The 19138-nt window shown below is 36.3% G+C and overlaps 3 protein-coding genes across 5 annotated transcripts; 1 reads left to right on the top strand and 2 right to left on the bottom strand.

Annotated features, from left to right (window-relative positions):
• Window positions 1-228: 228 nt before the first annotated feature.
• On the bottom strand, window positions 229-1821 carry LOC114528578 (cannabinoid receptor 1-like). The gene has a single exon (XM_028550246.1). It carries the CDS (start codon window positions 1548-1550, stop codon window positions 615-617), a length of 936 nt encoding a protein of 311 aa, XP_028406047.1. The 5' UTR covers window positions 1551-1821; the 3' UTR covers window positions 229-614.
• Window positions 1822-1947: 126 nt separating this feature from the next.
• On the top strand, window positions 1948-9171 carry LOC114528657. 3 transcript variants are annotated; one of them, XM_028550340.1, is made up of 6 exons: window positions 1948-2108; window positions 3371-3457; window positions 6071-7281; window positions 7828-7882; window positions 7989-8431; window positions 8727-9171. In XM_028550340.1, exons 3-6 carry the CDS (start codon window positions 7247-7249, stop codon window positions 9019-9021), a joined length of 828 nt encoding a protein of 275 aa, XP_028406141.1. In that variant the 5' UTR covers window positions 1948-2108; window positions 3371-3457; window positions 6071-7246; the 3' UTR covers window positions 9022-9171. The 3 variants fall into 3 exon arrangements, with proteins under 3 accessions (XP_028406141.1, XP_028406133.1, XP_028406150.1); XM_028550332.1 differs by having other exon boundaries at window positions 1948-3457; XM_028550349.1 differs by lacking the exons at window positions 1948-2108; window positions 3371-3457 and having other exon boundaries at window positions 5561-6133; window positions 7109-7281.
• Window positions 9172-11777: 2606 nt separating this feature from the next.
• On the bottom strand, window positions 11778-17491 carry LOC114528043. Its single transcript, XM_028549641.1, has 8 exons — window positions 17354-17491; window positions 16606-16911; window positions 14873-15163; window positions 14528-14603; window positions 14113-14413; window positions 13861-13915; window positions 13410-13724; window positions 11778-12225 (listed from the first exon to the last, which is right to left on the bottom strand). Exons 2-8 carry the CDS (start codon window positions 16886-16888, stop codon window positions 11891-11893), a joined length of 1656 nt encoding a protein of 551 aa, XP_028405442.1. The 5' UTR covers window positions 16889-16911; window positions 17354-17491; the 3' UTR covers window positions 11778-11890.
• Window positions 17492-19138: the final 1647 nt, after the last annotated feature.

Here is a 19138-nt window from a genome sequence, read left to right as displayed (position 1 = left end):
TATGGATCTTTAATTTTTTCAATTGAATATTGTAAACTTAAATTTAAAAATGAAATTTTAAAAACCTTATAGAAAAAAATAATAAAATTTTCAATTCACAATAAAAATTTAAAGGAAAAGATAAAATATTTCAGTAAATTATATTATAGTCTATACACAAAGCCAAAAAAGGACAAGTTTTGAAACAAATTCCAATCTATTATTACAGAATATTATTTACCCGAAGATTTTAAATCCTACAATGAAAAAATAAGCTAATTGCTGAAAAAATTCTTATCAGGGCATGTAAAAATTAAGGTACTGAAAATTCATGCCTGTTTTGAAAAAGCAGCGTATACAATAGTGTAGCTTATGCAAGTTAATTAAGTATCCTGTCTCTGATAAACTTTTCATGCATACAATAAACCTAATTTTTCGATAAGGCGTCGAATAATGGTCTTGTTTCGTTTTGCTCGCTTTCGTTTTGTTAATTAAAGGGATCCTGTGTCAAAACAAATCACATAATATGCATGCACTGGTGGGAATTCTGTGAAAAGCACATTGCAACGTCAATGGGTAATGGTCTTTATGTCATCAATATTATATCAATGAAAAAAACTGTAAACGTTCCGAGTTCAGCACCATCCTCTCAGTGACCATACTTGGTGTTGAAAGCGCTTCCAGAGTGTTTTCAACGAAAGTCTGAATCCCTTGCTTCTGTAATAGTAAATGGTCGGGTCGAGGATCGAGTTTATCACAGCCAACGGAGCTGTAAAACAGAAGGTGCGATAGAACTTTTCCGGCTGGGTTTTATTGTTCGTGAAGAAAAATCCAATCGTCATCGGCAGCCAACACACTGCGAAACTTCCCGCCACCATAAACAACGAACGCAATGCTCTGAATTCGTTGGAAAACTTCTGGATGTGACCCGCAACGGCGTACTTCAGCTTCCTTAACTCTTTTCGATGTTTTCTCGCCAGAGAGTACATGTAGAGGTACATTACGGACGACGAGGTAACGTAGAAAATCAGAAAATAGCGCGTAATGTGGACGATGGATTTTATATTATAGCTTAAGCCGATAATCGCTAATACCGACACCAGGATAGCAATGCACCAGATCATCACGACCATAGCCACGGCACGTCTATGTGTCATAATTCTTGAATACTTCAAAGGCCTGATAGTCGAGATGAAGCAGTTTACCGTCATGAGAAACACGCTTCCTGTTGTCGCCACAACAATGAACTTGCTAAGGGTTACGAAAGTGGTAAAAATCCAGTTGTAGCAATTGTAGATCAACAGCGGGGCGGAAACGCCGCAGACCAAAATGTCCGCACAAGCCAGGCTCAGGACGAAGATGTTCGCGGGGGCGTCCAAGAAACCATCCGTCAGGCTAATTGACAAAATCACCACGAGATTCTGTATGAATCCCGTTAACCCGAAGAACACGAGAAAAAATATTAAGCAGGTGATTTCTGTCTCGCTCAAAAACAAACTGACTGCGAGTGACGGTTCTTCTTCCAACTCGAAAGAGTCGTTTGCTCCCTTCGAAATGTCTGTAATGTTCATTCTCCGCTTATATGAGCTGCTTTGGCACACAAGCAAATCAAAGTGCCTTAGTTGTTGTTGGTTATTGTTGGTTGAGAGGTGTAAACGAACCAACACGACTAAAATATCGCTGTTTCTTTGTATATTCCCCACAGATTCTTGTGGTGTGATGCCGCCATAATGACCGCGTGAAAGATTTCCACCATGTATTTAATTGCTGAAATTCGGATCATCAAACGGGCTGTAGCGGCTCTAGCTTAAGCATTAAGCCTGTTTTGACCATTGTTCACCAATCGTGCAAAATAGTGGGAGTTGACAGAATTGAATTGATTGTAAGGTTTTAATGCTTGAGTTGGTAATTAACATATGACTGTCGGTAAATAAATAATGCTCATTAGTTTCATCCCGCATTGCGTTTCTAAACAACGTGGATTTGCATGCATGCATCAGCATGCAACTAGAGCTGCTATATATATGTAGTTGAAATATGGGCCATAGTCTTATTCAGTCAACGCGGTCCATATAAACAGTGTTGTGTCGTACAAGCGAAAGAAATTACATCTGAATTGCATGAGCAGGGTGAGTTATTACTTATTACTGGTGCCTTTCATATTCAAATTTACCGCGAGTTTTAATTTTGACTGCCTGATTTATAGTTATACTAGAGGCAGATCATCCGTCTAGACGAACTTGGGCAAACGAAAGAATGATATAGTTCGTCATCTTATTCATTTAGTTCGTCTGTATGTTAACACGAGCAAACAGACAGAAAAATATTAATCATTCGACACGAATTATCCGGCCTAAAATCGTACGACAAAAGTGAAAACGCGGCTAATGCGTCTTAATTAAACCTTAAACCCCTACGTACTGGCATACATTTGGCATATTACTAGCCTAGCTGTGTAGGCCAGCATATTACATAATTATCTTTGCAGTTGTTTATAATGATGACAGAGTACATATATATATATTTAGGTTTTCAGCTATTGCATGGTGAGGCGCCTCTGTTCGTCTTAATGACGCAACCGAAGATAAAACCTCAAACACATATTTTTTTGCCTAAGAAATGGCAACGTTATTACTTGTTTTGTCCTCGTGCAACGAACTCGCGAATTCGCCAACGTTTGACGGCTCGTTGCCAAGCATACAACTCTTGCACAGTACAGGTGCATGTACAGCTATATTGTCAAAACCGATCATCTCGCAAAACATCGCTGATTATAATATTCCGCAGTGGACCATTTCTCCAATATTACTCATGAAGTACTTTCCTTTCTAAAGCCCCACACACACTGGTCGCGATTAAAATAAAGATAAAAAGTAAAAGCAGCGTGTGCTGGTCAATTTACTTACTGATGAAGCCAGTGAATTCTGGGACAATTGACCATAACAAAAAAGATGGCGGATGTACATTTCAACAGAATCCATTGCGGTCGGAAATCGTTTAAAAAAGCGAACTGACGTCTTGTAAAGGACAGGCATAAAACAAGAAGTTATTTTCTTCGCTGTGTTAAAATTTCACGTCATTATAATGTGTTTTTCTTGCCATCTTTTTTCAGTCAATCATTCTTAATACCTACAATGCATTCTGGTAAAATGTACATGCGGCCATCTTTTTCGTTATGGTCAATTGTAGCTACTTCTAAAGTCTAATCTTCCAATATTTTACTTTTATCATCGTTTTCTCGCCGGAAAATCGTAGAATGCCACGTTCATCGCCAATAGTCGGCGATGTATTTGTTTTTGCAGGTGGCGAAGAAAAAATACAAAATCCTAGTTCTCATGTGTAACCTTATCTGTAGTCTCTGATTAACGAAGTGCTTTGTTATTTTAAATAGATTTTCTTCGGCCCCGTCCACAAACATGTCGGTGACATATAAGAACCAAGCTTACCGAGCTAGACTTCACTGATATCGTTATGATAGGTAAACGCTAATTGTGCTTAAAGTGCCTATATCACTTGTGGGATCTTTACGGATTTGAATAGAGCTTGAAAAATTAGTTTATAAGTTCTACAACCTTTTTTGATATAATTAAATAGTTTCGAAAATACGTCGGTTGGGGGGACTGGGACTCAGGAAAGATTTGCGAACACGCCGTCTTTTATAATGTAAGCATGAAGAGTTTCACTGGCAATATAGTTTGCGCTTTTCAAGAAAAAAATGCGGGAACGGTGCGTTGTGTATGGCTGTAGCAACTGGGCGAGTTTTTCTCAAAATATTTTACGTTTTTGGAAGATCGAAGTAAAATTACAATTGATTATAATATGTTTGACAAGAACTCGGTTCCTGAGTCCCAGGCCCCCGAGCACGACGGAAATTTAGGTAAATCCTCATGTTTAGATGTAAATGTTTCCGAAACTATTTAATTATATCAAAAAGGGTTGTAGAACTTATAAACTAATTTTTCAAGCTCTATTCAAATCCGTTAAGATCCCACAAGTGATATAGGCACTTTAATTGCGACTTTTTATCACAATGAATCCAAAATATTTTGCTGGAAACATTTGACAATTTAAAATCACGACAAGGAAGTAACTGATATTGAACTCATAATGATGTTCGCCATTTATGATGACACACATAATTTGATTTTTTCATGAAACAGTTTGGCAGCTGTGTGTTTTTGTTTGCAAATATTTAAGTTGTATGTAGGTGTATAGCTTCTTTAAAATTACCATTCTAGAAATTTAAATGGTCATTAATTTTTATAATGACAAAAAATGTAAAGTGCATCAAAGCATGGATATTCGAAGACCGAAGTAGAGACTTTTGTTAATCCCGGTCATCGACTAGCATCGGCATAGTCGATGACCCTCATACATCCACAATCATCAAGCTCACGACTGCATGTAATCGTCATTTTGGCCGCATATCTTTCCGGCAGCTAATCACGGTAAGATGCAGTCTTGACTTCCATGAAGTGCTGACCTTAAGGACAATTGGCATTCTCTACCATCTTTCCTTAACATGTCACCAAGCCTTGTCACCGAACTTCAATTTTAAACCATTACTTAATTGCTGGCTTTGCCGCCATGGAAAAATTGAACGACCATGCAATGTTTCACTATAGCTTTATGATCATTTTTGTACCGAATGATGGAAGCATTAGCCATAACATACTCGATAAAATATAGTATGGACTGATTTGAGTTTTGAGTCATTTCATAATAAAAATTATAAGCGGTTTAGGTCAGTTTAGCTCAGGAAATTGTGTACTTCGGGCGCTTTCTATATTAGGCGGCCAAAATGGTCAGGTCATGACATGCAGGTCATTTTGAATCGAAGTTGTGCTGAAGTAGAGTATTTCGTTAAAAATATATATATTTCCTGTACTAGGCATATGTAAATAACGATAAACATGCAGATTTGTTATTAAAAACACTCTAAATTGTAAAATACCAGTAATTTGCATGACAGACTGTCTGTACTGAAATACAACAGGACCGTTCTGGCCGTTTTTACCGTATTAAGAAAAGCGCCCTTGCCTTGGTTTGAATTAGCGAGGGGTTGCTGCATGCACGTATTTCTAGTATATAGGAAGTTGTAAACGTCATGTGCCCGCTTACCCGAACATGGAATATTTATATCAAAAACAATTTGCATGGTATAGCATTTAGCTAAATGTCGCCATACCTTCTGTTCTGATTTTGGGCCAAATATAGAGTATATCAGATTTTTAACTTCCTGAATAGACGACTTGCACTTTTGACTAATTTTTTATCGAAGTAACTAGAAGAAAATAAATCATCACAGCTGGAAAGATCATACTTAAATTAGTGCAAATGCAAAGTTTGGCTGCGAAATTTTCTAAAATACGGAAAATATAGCCATGCGAAGTTGGAGTATTAATTTTGTATACTTTTGTATTACGTGCGGAAATGTGCAACCAAATTAGTTTCACACTTCTGGCCGTAATATACAAAAGTATACAAAATTCGTGAACTTCGCATGGGTATATTTTCCGTAATTTACAACAATTCGCAGCCAAACTTGGCAGTTTTACTAATTTTAGTAAGCTCTTTCAGAAAATGTACTTTTTATCGCTGAGGTAAGAAATTAGTCAAAATCGCAAGTCGTCCATTTGAGACATCTATAATTTAAGACAATATAGTAGTTATCAGTTAGTCTTCATGGCAACTTCAATCTTTACCTGGTACAAAAGGGTAGGTATTTGACTTTTTAGTGAAACCTCTCTTGTTTCATGGCAGCAAGAAATTATCACAAAATATAAAAAAAAAATTTTCGAAATCAATTGAATTCAAAACTAAAGAAAACTGAATTTATTGCTTTTAAGTATGTTCGCCAATATGAATGTTCAAAAACAATAACACCCAGCTAGCGGTGGAAGATTGTGGTATTTGACCAACAACTTTTAACACACCTTTATTTCAATTTGTTATTTTGTGTCATCTGAAAACATAAAAAAAGTTTTTGTTAGAAAGCTTTGCATGAAAAGGTCTTTGATTAAAAAGCTTAGCATAAAAGAGTTTTTGTTACGCTCAATACATAATTTTTTTTTTCTTTACGTTAATTCAGTGGCTATTGGACATCCTCTCTGAAGGCCTTTCTTTCTTTGGAACATCCTGTATATGAAGGCCAGTGAGTAGAACACCTGACCCTTAACTTACTGTAAAAACATTTCATTGCACATTAGAAAGTTGGCAAAAGGAGGCAAAATATCGCAACTATTTACGCAACTAACTAATATTTCTTCATAAACTCAGAGGCTCCTCCCACCGCAGCTATTTTGTTATTTTGTGTCATCACGACATAAAAAAAGTTTTTGTTGGCGCGCTTTGCATGAAAAGGTCTTTGATAAAAAGCTTTGCATGCATAAAAGAGTTTTTGTTAAGCTCAATACGTAATAAATATTTGCGGCTTCTTAAGTGGGTGCCATGGGACATCCTGTACGAAGGCCTTTCTTTCTTTGAAACATCCTGTAGGAAGGCTAGTGAGTAGAAAACCTGACCCTTAACTTACTGTAGAAACATTGCATTGCACATTAGAAAGTTGAAAATACATTGAATTTTTGAGGCCTATATAGGAGGCAAAATATCGCAAGTATTAGCGCAACTATATAATTAATATTTCTTCATAAACTCATGCATGGCTTCTTCCACCGCAGCTATTTTGTTATTTTGTGTCATCAAGACATAAAAAATTTTTTGTTGGCGCGCTTTGCATGAAAAGGTCTTTGATAAAAAGCTTTGCATAAAAGGGTTTTTGTTAAGCTCAATATGTAATAAATATTTGCCGGTTCTTAAGTGGCCATGGGACATCCTCTACGAAGGCCTTTCTTTCTTTGAAACATCCTGTATGAAGGCTAGTGAGTAGAACACCTGACCCATAATTAACGTAGAAACATCTCAATTTTAAATTAATTTGCACATCAGAACGTTGAAAATACGTTGAATGTTCGTGGCCTAGCAGGCAAAATAAATTTTCTTTAATATATCATCCTAAATTGGTATCTACTTCATCTTCCTTTCTTCTTCAACTTCTTTCATTAACTTTTAGAATGAGTGACAAGGAAGTTAATTATATAAAGAAATAATTTATTTCAATGTCGTCTAGACAAATATCCTTTGTTAACTTGCTTGGAAGTTGGAAGTAATTATAGACTTTCTTCGAGAAAGCATTAAAGTGCCCGTGTTCTCTGTTCTGCTCGCATATTGAGTCCAGGTTGATCTAAATGCAGACCACATTCATCTGATGAGAAGAAAAACTCAGAAAACTCCATCCAGCAGGTATGATAAGCTAACTTATACGAACAATTATATATTAATTGAACCTGAAGATTTGAAGAAATCAACACATGCAGGTGCCTGCCACTAAATGAGATAAACTTCGAAAGGTTTTGCATGCATTGCGACATATATATATATATATTATAATATATATATATATATATATATATATGTATATATATATATATATATATATATATATATATATATATATATACGTACGAACACACGTACAAATGCATGCATGTGTCACTTTAACAAACACCTTAACCTGAACAAAATTGAATATATATAGATTGTGGAATATAGGCACTCTTTTGCATTCCTCAGAATTAAATTGCATGCAACTTATCGTGTAGTCTAAATAGGCCTTAATATTGGTTTAGGGGAATAAATTCAATCAAACTGGCGATACTGGTAATAGTTCCTGTTTTTCTGCTGACCATATTCAAATCACTACACTGCACGTAAATATCGCGGGTAGGCCTACATGATGCGGTATAAGCGCTCCACACGTATATATAGACGTTCGTTTCTCTTTTTCAGCATGAATCGTCTTGCCTTGTTTCTCTTGTTACTCAATGTATCTGGTGCGTTCATGGTAAGTAGCCTCCGGTAACCAATGCAAGTATGATCTATTTCAAATCATTATAAAAGAAGCAAAAGTACAAACTGTCAGGATTTTTGAAATCTATTTCATTTTGAAGGCAACACTAAGCCCTGGAGTGACTTCAACAACCTACAAACGATCATGTCTTGAAATAAAAAGAAGCGCACCCCATGCACTGAGCGGTCTTTATGACATTTTGGTGGATAACACGGTGATCACAGTCTACTGCGAGATGGCAAAATATGGTGGGGGATATACCTTCATACCGCGTGAGGCTGTTAGGCGATTCAAGCTCCCAAGCCTGATAAAACAAATTTTCAAGGACAAGTCAAAAGTCCTTCTTCGTTTTCAAAGAAAAGATGGCCTACAACCATTCACCCTCATAACCCAACTTCCAGGCTACTCCAGACAACAAATCGGGGTACGGATGCATAACTTTGCAGGCTATAAACGTCCGCTGAACTCTGGTCTGGGTGATTATATCTATCTTGGTATATTACCTGCATCCATTGCGAAAGCCAAGAGTTTTCAAGGATTCAGGTATCATGGACATGTTACTCATTTCACAGCTACATCTTAAAACAATCATCACTTGAGATTTAATTATATTTAATTTAAGACACACTAGAGCTAGGATTTAGGTATATATGTCATATCTTTAATTACGAACTAGCAACACGAAAGCGAAATGCATGTATATATATATATATATATATATATATATATATATATATATATATATATATATATATATATATATATATATATAGGCCCTACCATGCACTGAGGATAACTAAACTCTTCTAATCTCCATTTATCAAAAATCTTGCTTTAGATCCAATGGCAGAAATGTGGCTTTCAGAAACTGTGACGCTAATCCAAACTCATATTTTGCGTTCTTCCCCAACCATCGCGAAAGTCGCATTAACAGTTATCATAGTGGAAACCTTGTTTATGAACAACGTGGTGTCGCAGTAGACTGGCGTAACACTGGAATTCCCTCTTACGGTCACCGTCAGATGCCCAACAACTTCTTTTTCCTTACCGAGATTCATTTTGGAGGATGTGGCACGTACACCTCAAGTGATCGCTGGAAAGATGCCTTTGGTACTGCAATTGGCATTCGTTAAAGAAAGAACTTCCATTATTCCAACCTTCGTCTTTTTATAATCATTTCAATGATTTCATCACTTATAAAGGGTAGAGTAGAATTAATTTGGACGAATTTCTGCATAAACATAAATCATGTAGAATTTTTGAAAAATACATCTGGCAAAGAAGTTAAGGAATTGTGGAAGAATATTGCCTATAATTTAGACACAAGATCGTTGCTTGCATTTTGCAAAGAAAATACGCGAAAAAGGATTAAAGTTTCGTGCAGGTTGATGTGCAGTATTCGTAAAAAGGGCCAGACTTTCCCTTCCAATTTTTTTTAATTGTGTAATATTGATTTTCGCACAAACGTAAAAATCAGAATAATCTTACTTTGCTTTAGAAACTTTCTTCACATTGAAAAGCGAAAGAAACGAATAGTCTGGGCCAGTCTGCCAAGGATTTTTCGAAGAAATCGTTATTGAAAATTCGCTTTTGTTTCTCGGTTCTTCTAGTATGATAACGTGAACAACAGGGACTGGTTGTATCAAGCCCGTTTAGCTTAAACGGTGGATAAGTCAAAATTAAATAACGCTCTTACATCTCTATATTGAATGAGTGAACTTGAATATTATGCACTAAATATGTAGTTGTAAACAGTATCTTTGTATTAAGGTTAAAAACATTTTGTTTGCTTGTTGAGTAAAACGATAGACTTGCTTTCTATTTTGAACTTAACCACCGCTTAGGGCTTGATACAACCGGCCCCTGACCAATAAATAATAACGAAATCAAAACACTGCTCCCATCACAGTCTAGATTCAAAAGAGCATATTTCTTTTAAAGAATCAGAGTCTGTATCCTGTTAGTGTTATATATGGACTGAAACAGTGACACTCTGACACCTATATTTGAGACTCTTAATTCGAGAGTCGTATGTCGAGGGTTTCTCGTGTTGAGCCACGGCCACGCGTTAACTATAAAACAGGTTTGCATCAGTTAAATTCAGCTTCGAAAAATACTCTTTTCACAGCGAATTTTGCCTTTATTAATATCACACTGATACCATCACGCAGCGTGAATTGTTCCCAAGGAGTACGACTGGCGATCCGTCTGTTTGCCAGCGTATATTTGGCTCTATTTAATCACCCACACTCCTGCACACAATCTACGACGTTTATAAAACCGTGTCCACTTTTATTTCTACGAGTTTTTTCTTCATGGATGATCGATCAGTATAATAGGATCGAGGGAGTCAGGGAGGTAATTAAATTTCCTTGCTACCTTTGTTGAAAACCTCACAAATAATCTATTGGCATTATTAAATTAATTTTGTTACTTACTGAATTTCCCCTTGCTACCAACCCTTACAAAAATTTCACATAACATTTCTATATATGAAATAGGAGTTTCATATATGAAATGAACATTTTCATATATATGAAATGAAAAACTTCATATATGAAATTTGATTTTTACATGAGAAAGGTGACTTTCATATATGAATTTTTTTTTTAATATTAGTTTTCCTATATGTAAAAAAACAATTCATACATGAAATTTTTGGCTTCTCCAATGAAATAATTTAAATTGTGTATGACGTTTATTTTCACATGTGAAAAGTAAATTTCAGTATATGAAAGGCTAGTTTCACATATGAAATTTTGGTTTCACATATGAAATTTTAGTTTCACATATGAAATTATTTAGATATGATATGAAATTTTACGTTCACATGTGAAAAATAAATTTCATAATATGAATTGCTACTTTCACATATGAATTTTAATTTTTTAATGAAGTTTTCCTATATATGTAAAACGATTCGTACATTAAATTTTTGTCTCCAATCAAATAATTTGTACCGTGTATGACGTTTATTAGTTTTTACATGTGAAAAGTGAAACTTTACATATGAAGTGCTAGTTTCACATAATATGAAATTTTGGTTTCATTTGTCAAAGTTTGGATCGCATTATCATCCAACCGTGAATTATGGCTCAATTAAAGTTGTTTCTTAGCCAATGCTAAAATTATTGGCATTGGAACACAAAGTGTAGTCCAGGTAGTGCATACTTTGTGGACAAGTTCACGCTGTCGTACGGCAATAATAACGACGATTTCGTGCCATACTGTGTCCGCCTAATTCCACTTGGTCTGGAAACCTTGATGGTCAACCCTCAGTTATCGTCGTCATCAGAGAAAAGTGAAACGTCACGGGCTAGAAATGCCCGGTTGAGATTGGAGCCGATAGACGGCGAAAAAGATAGCGCGTGGATTGCCTCAGCTGATGATAGCAATCCGTGGTCGAGAGTGCATCACATAATGATATAAATGGAAATTGGGAATGTTTGTTGTCCTGTGAAATTTATATATGAACATTCCCAACATGAAGTAAAAGTTGTATTCTGATATAATGCCGCAGTTCAGATGGTACCGTAATGCTCAACTCGACAATATGAAGCGTGCCTCGACATCATGAAACGGTGCTCAATATCAAAATTAGCGTCACTCGATATTATTAGTGGTCTTCGATATTTAACATTTTGTCCCCTATCTAACTCCATACTCAACTCTACGTTAAGTGTGGGAGAAATAATTCTTTAGTTTTGTCATCAAATTATATACCCAATTTATCACTTTATTACAAACGTCCCTTCGTATCAAGGCATTTAAAGTTTCACAAAGTGCAGTTATTTTAAACTAAAAAAATCAAGGTCATTGTGTTTCTATAATTATATATCTTCATGCATATACATATTTTTAGCATCTTTGTGTTCGCGTTATGTATTCAGTCAGTCAGTGTAATTGCATGCTTAATTATTAAGAAACCTTTCTATCCCGAACTAACCTGTCTTACAAAAATAAGTTGTCTTATACGTATACGTTATTTAAAATGCAAATTTATTACATTCCAGTTTCCTTTTGATTTTCGTAGTCATTCTGAACTTCATTTAGATGACTATACACATGATCGTCATATTCTCCATCACCGGTGATTTCAGGAACTGTATAAGGCGATGCTCCAACCACCACAGGTTCATAATTCTCGTCATTTTTTTCACGATTTTTGCAATCTTGCGAATTTCTATCTTTGTTTTCGTTCTCCAAACTCGCATTCGCGCTTGCCAATTTAAGACGACGATATTGATGCGCAAAGCAGGCATGTACGATAAGGGATATTGTGAGGAGAACTGCAAGCACTGTAATTCCAACGAGGTTCACTTTAGTATTTTCTTCACCTGTATAAAAGATAATTATTCAGCACGGTCATTCGAGTTTCACAAATAGAATTACTTTATCTGATCAGAAGTGTTGGTAAATAAGTAAATAAATAAATCTCATGTCTTAACTCCATGAATAACGGGTTTTTTTCCGTTTTCGCGGTAATTTTAGATATCCTGCTTGTGTACGTGGTTTAATGTAACTATATGAAATATATTTCGGTAAAGTTTTTTGTGTGCCGTGCATTCATGCAGGATTCAAGCCCCATTTTCACTTTGCTCAATTTTTGGTATACAGTACAGCAGGGGCGGACTGGCCCACAGGGATACCGGTAAATTTCTCGATGCGCGCCCCTGATTTACACGCTGTTTGGCACCCCATTTTGGAGAAAATTATGGAAGAAATGATTGAAGTAAAACACAGGAAAGATAATCTGATCTAATTCATGTAACAGTTTGAAACTCAACATTGTAGCGGTCAAATTTAAACGCAACATGGCAGCACACGCATTTTCAACAACTGTTGCTCAAGTTATAGAACTAAAAATGGCGCCCCCTTTTTAGTTTTCCTGGTAAATCATGCATGTATACGCCAGTCCGCCCCTGCGGTACTAGAAAAATTGCTACGGCTAAAACTTTGGTTCCCCAATAGCTAGTCAAGTTTCATCTGTACTAATTAATTTTTATCGGTTCATTTTTATAATCGTACCATTTTTTATTCATGCATGATTAATTTTAGGTTTCGTACGGATAGAGTTGAGACTGATTACATTTCGGTTGCTGGTTTAAATAGATGATCCTAACTTATGGGGTATTGGGAAAGCATGTCTGAAAATCACTTTTATTGACTCCTTTTCAATTTCGGTCGCGTCTGACATAGGACAATTGATAATTATTCGAATAAAAGGAGATATCAAATAACTACTTTATTTAAGACTGACAAACCTTCTCCAATAGTAAAAACATTATGTTATTGTTGAATGCAACGATGTATAAACATGCAGTGTAAATTTAGTTTTTCCTTCGGACACTACCATTAATAAACTGTCTAAATTATCGAAACGTTTACTTAGATTAAAAGATGTCTAATAATTTTTCTCAAAGCGCATGCATGTTTAAAAGTAAGACTCGAACACTATCCCACAAATTTGTCTCATTAATGCGCAAAGGTCCATTCGGCTGTTATAATGATTTTGAGATACCTGAGACTACGTCAGTACAGACAGTACTTGTACTTTCAAGTTTGTTGATCCAGATTGTGTGATTAGCAGTATGAAATCGATCGCGAATATGACAAATGTATTTTCCAAAACCTGTCTGATCTTTTACTGGTACAACAAGAAAAGAACTGCTTATGGACTCGTGACTTTCGAAAAAACTGTCTAGCGCCTTCTTGTCTTTCTCCCATTGGAAAGTAATCGGAGGTTCGCCTTGAACAGAGCACAGCAGATTGACAAGATCACCTTGTTTCGCAGTTACTTTGCCGTTTGACATGTTTAATAACACACGAGGTCCACCTGAGAAGGAACAAATTGGGCATTTAGGCATATAATAACATAAGATAAGATAGATTTTTCATATACAGTCATAGATCTTTATATCTTTTTTATCCTCATCAAAAAATTAAAATATAGCCAGTTTAAAAGTTAATACCTGCATATTCACTGGTCTTTGAAGAAGCACTCCAATCGGTCGAGTAGTAATCTTCCTAGTAGTATATGCGAGTGAGTATGTGGAACTATGCGAGTCTAATACCTTAGGATTTAGGAATACGTAATTATCACATTTTTGTTTGCGAATGTGTGTTAAAAAAGATGTTCAACAACCGCTATGATTTTTATTTGTTCATAAAGTATCAGAAAAGTTCTTTTTGTAGAAGCTGATAGCCCATAAAAAGTGTAATACCTTGTCACCCAAAAAAATCCGCAGAAAAATACTGTAACTAGATCCAGGTTCTAAAGGGCCATTATAATATCCAGTCTTGGCAAATCCTCTTTCCGTTGTAGCATCACTTGTGTTACTGCCATCACCAAGTATAAAGTTGTTATCATTAACTCCGCTGAAGAGTATCACAGCAGCGATATAAGGAATTGGATGACGAGATTTTATTGCCTCAGCATATGTCACCAGTTCATTGTCCTCGTATGTACTTGATGATTCTATTTCTTCCCCTTCTTTCAATTTCAAAGCGACAACATACAAATACCTGCAGAACCAATATATACGGTTCACTTAAACAACCATGCATAGCCTGATTTTGTTTATGATTGTTGCGAGTTTTAAGACTAATGACCACGATCACGTAACTTGATAAACTTACAGAAAGGTTTTTGAAGGAATTTCTAATGAAAATGCAAGTGTACTTGCTGTATTCGCTGTCGCCCCCATTGTTGCTTCTGTGAAGAAATATAGATCCGGAAAACAGTGAAATGCTTTGTAAACAATCTACCTGATTCTCAAATTTTGGAAACCGTAATAGCCATGGCCAAACTGGATGAATTTCCTAAAGTCATACCGGAATCGTTACGAAATGTTTTACTTACAATCTCATAGATTTTTGGCATTTTAAAATTTAAAGATTAAACGAGTTTCTGGACCCAGTGATAACGTCCCTAAACACATAACAAACAAAATGACAAGGATTGCACCATCCTGTTGAACTTACTTCCATTCGTTAAAAACCCTTTACTTTCACTGTAGTTTCCATCGCCGCCTTCATTGCTTGCAAGAACACGGATGTAATATTTTGTTGATGCATTCAAATTTCTAACGTCCCACTTTCTTGTTGCTCTTACAAATGTCTGAAAGCAAGGACCATCCTCCGACTCTGAAGCACACGCGGTGTAACTGAGAATGACACCATTTTCCTTACGTTGTTTAGGGGGGTCCCAGACGAAAGTTAACGACGATGTGCTTCTTGATGTAGTTCTTATGTTCAATGGAGGACCGCTTGGGGCTAGAATGTTGTATTGAAAATGAAGTCGCAATGAGAGTTGCTTTTTCATTATCAGAAGCAAAAAAAAATTCGGAATATCCTTTTACTTTTTCAGATAAAAATTATTTGCTAACGTAAATATGCCATTATGAAATCAGAGTATGCATTAATCACGCGTTATTTTATGATGATCGTGTGATGAGATATGGATACTGATAGTATAGCTCCTTATAAATTCTAATCCTTCAAATATTTTACTTTTATCATGCCACGTAAAGCCACGTCCATGCATCACCAACAGTCGGCGATGTTTTTGTTTGTGCAGGTGACGAAGAAAATATATACAAAATCTTAGTTCTCATATGACAGCGATAGACTGTAGACGAAGTGCTTTGTTATTTTGAATAAATCTTCCTCCCAAGCCACAAGCAATACATCGCGACTTTCAGTGACATTATGAGAACGAAGCTCACGAGCTATACGTCACTGATATCGTTAATAATGGTTGACGCTGATAATTCTTAATTGCGACTTTTTATGACACTGAATCCAAAATATTTTGCTGGAAACATTCGATCTTTTCATGAAAGAGTGTGGCAGGGCTGGCAGCTATGTGTTTTTGTTCGCAAATATTTAAAGAATAGTGTAGCTTCTTTAAAATTGCCATTCTAGAAATCGAAATGGTCATTGATCTTTATAATTACAGAAAATTCAAAAGTGCATTGCAAAGCAATGTGTCCAAAACCTCACGGTATGATGAGATCCGTTTCATACAAACTTAAGGTGGCTCGATACAGTTTTCAAAAATTCCACTGTTCATCACTTTGACACGTTCAAACAACGCATTTTTATGATTTATTCCAGCGATATTGGAGTTTTTATATATTTTGATGTTTCTACTTTTGAATCGTATTAGTTTTAGTAACAAATTGTCCGTTGCTATGGCGACATACGTGTACAAAATTCACTCCAAAATGACCAATTGCCTCGGATAGTTGGAAAAGAAGCACGGTGGCCCCCAATTTTTTTTCATGCATTACTTTACTTTGAAGAAAAACTAACAATTAGCAAAATATAAAAAAATTCTATAATGCCACATTTTTGAAAAATGCAAAATGATATTTTTTTCGATAATTTTTTTCCCATTATAGAATTTTTTTATATTTTGTTAATTGTTAGTTTTTCTTCCAAGTAAAGTAATGCACGGAAACAAATTGGGGGTCACCGCGCTTCTTTTCCAACTATCCGAGGCAATTGGTCATTTTGGAGTGAATTTTGTACACGTATGTCGCCATAACAACGGACGATTTGTTACTAAAACTAATACGATTCAAAAGTAGAAACATCAAAATATATAAAACCCCTAATATCACTAGAATAAATCGTAAAAATGCGTTTTTTGAACGTGTCAAAGTGATGAACGATGGAATTTTTGAAATCTGTATCGAGCCACCTTAACGTACCACACAAATGGACTCCTGGTGTATCAACACACTGATACTCGAAGTAGAGATATTTTGTTAATCCCGGGCAAGCATCGGCATAGTCGAGGAACACCCTTTCATCCACAGTCATTTGGCACTCGTGTTGACGGTCACATTCTCTCTTGACAACACATGTCACATCGACCTCACAACTGTAATCATAATTTTGGCCACATATCTTTCCTGCAGCTAATCCACGATAAGATGCAGTCTTGACCACCATGTACTGCTGATCTTTAGGACAATTGGCATTCTCTACCATCTTTCCATAACATGTCACCGTGCCTTGGAATGAGGTGACGTTGATTCATTTTTCGTTTCAAAAATGTTCAAACATAAGCTATAATATTCGATTGGTATCTGGAGAAGTCATGCAAAGCAAAGCAAAGTAATATTCATAGGATAGGCAAATTACTAAGAAATCCTTTGATGGATTTCATTGACGCTTCTCTTGCTCATAACAAAAAAGAATAGCAAGTTAATTCATGTTGAAGGCTAGCTGTTCAACGCTAGTTGAAGGCTGTTCAACGCTTGTATGTTGAAAAACTATATTCGCTACGATGCGTGCTTAAGCACCTACTAAGAATGGATATTCGAGAATTTGTACTGTTATACCCTCAAAATGGTGCAAAATATTAATGATTCCCACTGGCAATACTTCGCGAGTATTATGTAATATATGCAAAAGCAATATAAGACTCAGCTAGGGCGCTTTTGCAAAACTCACCAAAATTAAATCGTTTATCTGTCGTTTCAACACATGAAGTTGTCAGGCCGATATATGGTTCTATCCCATAATTCTTGGCGAGTTCTGCGTGAGATTTAGGGACGACACACCATGTCTGAAATGAGCTCTTTTGATATCCTTTATAGTACACAGATAAACCTCCCCAAGAGGTCTGATTGATTGGACGGTAAATGTTTCGACTTGGATCATAAGCACAAGCAGAAAGATTCAAATTTTTGCTAACGTAAAGGTAAAGCATATCTAGAAGATAGCCGGGCTCACCATATTTAAAATAAGCAGCGAGGCATCCTTGTCTTTTCAAATTTAACATTGCGCCATTTTCCCGAAACCGAAACTGCGAAGCTGGATCCAAACAATGGTTTGAAAATGTTAAGAGTGACACGCTTCCCCATCTGGCGGCTTGGCTCTGTATTAGTCCTGTATCATTTATGCACATTCCTGAGTTTACATGTTTCACAAAGAAACCTGCAGAACCTGAAACAAAATAATACGAATAAATGTTATAAAAATTACATGCGGAAGACACGAACTGTACAACATTTGAAATCCTTCTCGTCGTCGCGAAGCATGCAGCAGCTACAGGTTCAGGAACGAACTCAGTTTTCATCCAATGTGTGTGAAAATGCATAGTAGCTACCATGCTCATATAATAAACATGAATGTTCGATCTTTTGTGATCGCATCCTGTATTACCCTAGTTTATATCACTTATCTGACAGTCCGTAAAGATAATAATAATTATTATTATATACCACTTGTCAAAGTTTGGTGTTCGTAGCATTTCATTGGTCGAGAGCGAATAACGAGAGAATGACGAAATTTTGAAGTTACCAGCGCGAACCGCTGCAGAGTGAAATAACGTGTTGTCTCATGGCCATGGGAAATAACAACTTTAGTCACGTGCGGCGCACCTGGACGTGCGACCTTTAGACTGTTTATTCATTTGAAATTATGTCTTTTATGAATAGATATTTCGTTGTTTACCTTGTAGTTTGGTTTTTGACAAGTGGTATATAAAAAAAAACTTATTTACTGAGAACTCAGAAAGCATTATGTTTTGTGGACCCTCGACCATCGATATTTCACTCGGCTTCGCCTGGTGAAATATCGACAGAGCTCGGGCAGGGTTGCCAACTTGGCTCTTTTGAAGCCAAATTTCTCGATTTTGGCTTATTTTTCTTGCGCTTGGCCTAGGCAAACTTCGTCAACCTCGCAAGCCAGGCTCTTTTACCTACGCTCCACGGCCCACGCTGCGGCAAAGACCCTGGTCAAGGCTGGTCACGTGATTCTTTTGTTACGCTTCTCCCGTGTGGGGATGGGTGGGACACAAGTAGCGCATAGATCATATCAGTTAAAACAGCGTGTTTCTAAGGACTGAATATTGAGCGCTGTTCTTCCGCAAAGCGAAATAACCTGTGTCGTTATTGTTATTTGACCTCTGAATTCGCTCATCAACGCCCAAATTTAGAAGATAGGACAGGCCTTCGAGTGTCTGTATTGAATATCAACTGAACTTGTGACGATACTAAAACCGATTCTATCGACGATGATACAGTCTACACATAGCACTTGAATCTAAATTCGGTTTATTGCTCTTTTTAGTTTTTTGCTGCGCCACACTAGCTGTATTTATTTCGTTTATTGCGTGAACCGCTATTTTTAGTTGCGTTAGTACAAAGTCATCTGGATTGTGACAAGTGCTAAAAATAGCAGAAATGGTATATCGACTTTGCCACTCCTCCCATGAATATGAACTAAGCGCTA

Source organism: Dendronephthya gigantea, unplaced genomic scaffold (assembly GCF_004324835.1).
Source record: "Dendronephthya gigantea isolate DGI-Jeju-01 unplaced genomic scaffold, DenGig_1.0 000001F, whole genome shotgun sequence".
Taxonomy (NCBI): Eukaryota; Metazoa; Cnidaria; class Anthozoa; order Malacalcyonacea; family Nephtheidae; genus Dendronephthya; species Dendronephthya gigantea.
This window is presented reverse-complemented; position numbering and strand designations above follow the sequence as displayed.

Bases quoted from the DNA above. Each gene is read 5' to 3' on its own strand.
- LOC114528578 (XM_028550246.1), bottom strand. From the start codon at position 1,550: ATGAACATTACAGACATTTCGAAGGGAGCAAACGACTCTTTCGAGTTG.
- LOC114528657 (XM_028550340.1), top strand. From the start codon at position 7,247: ATGAGAAGAAAAACTCAGAAAACTCCATCCAGCAG. The intron at 7,282-7,827 runs GTATGATAAGCT...TCTCTTTTTCAG, and splicing joins CAGAAAACTCCATCCAGCAG to CATGAATCGTCTTGCCTTGT. The intron at 8,432-8,726 runs GTATCATGGACA...ATCTTGCTTTAG, and splicing joins AAGAGTTTTCAAGGATTCAG to ATCCAATGGCAGAAATGTGG.
- LOC114528043 (XM_028549641.1), bottom strand. From the start codon at position 16,888: ATGGTAGAGAATGCCAATTGTCCTAAAGATCAGCAGTACATGGTGGTC. The intron at 13,725-13,860 runs GTATTAACTTTT...GTTCCTTCTCAG, and splicing joins AAAGACCAGTGAATATGCAG to GTGGACCTCGTGTGTTATTA. The intron at 12,226-13,409 runs GTATCTCAAAAT...TCTTTTATACAG, and splicing joins CTGTACTGACGTAGTCTCAG to GTGAAGAAAATACTAAAGTG.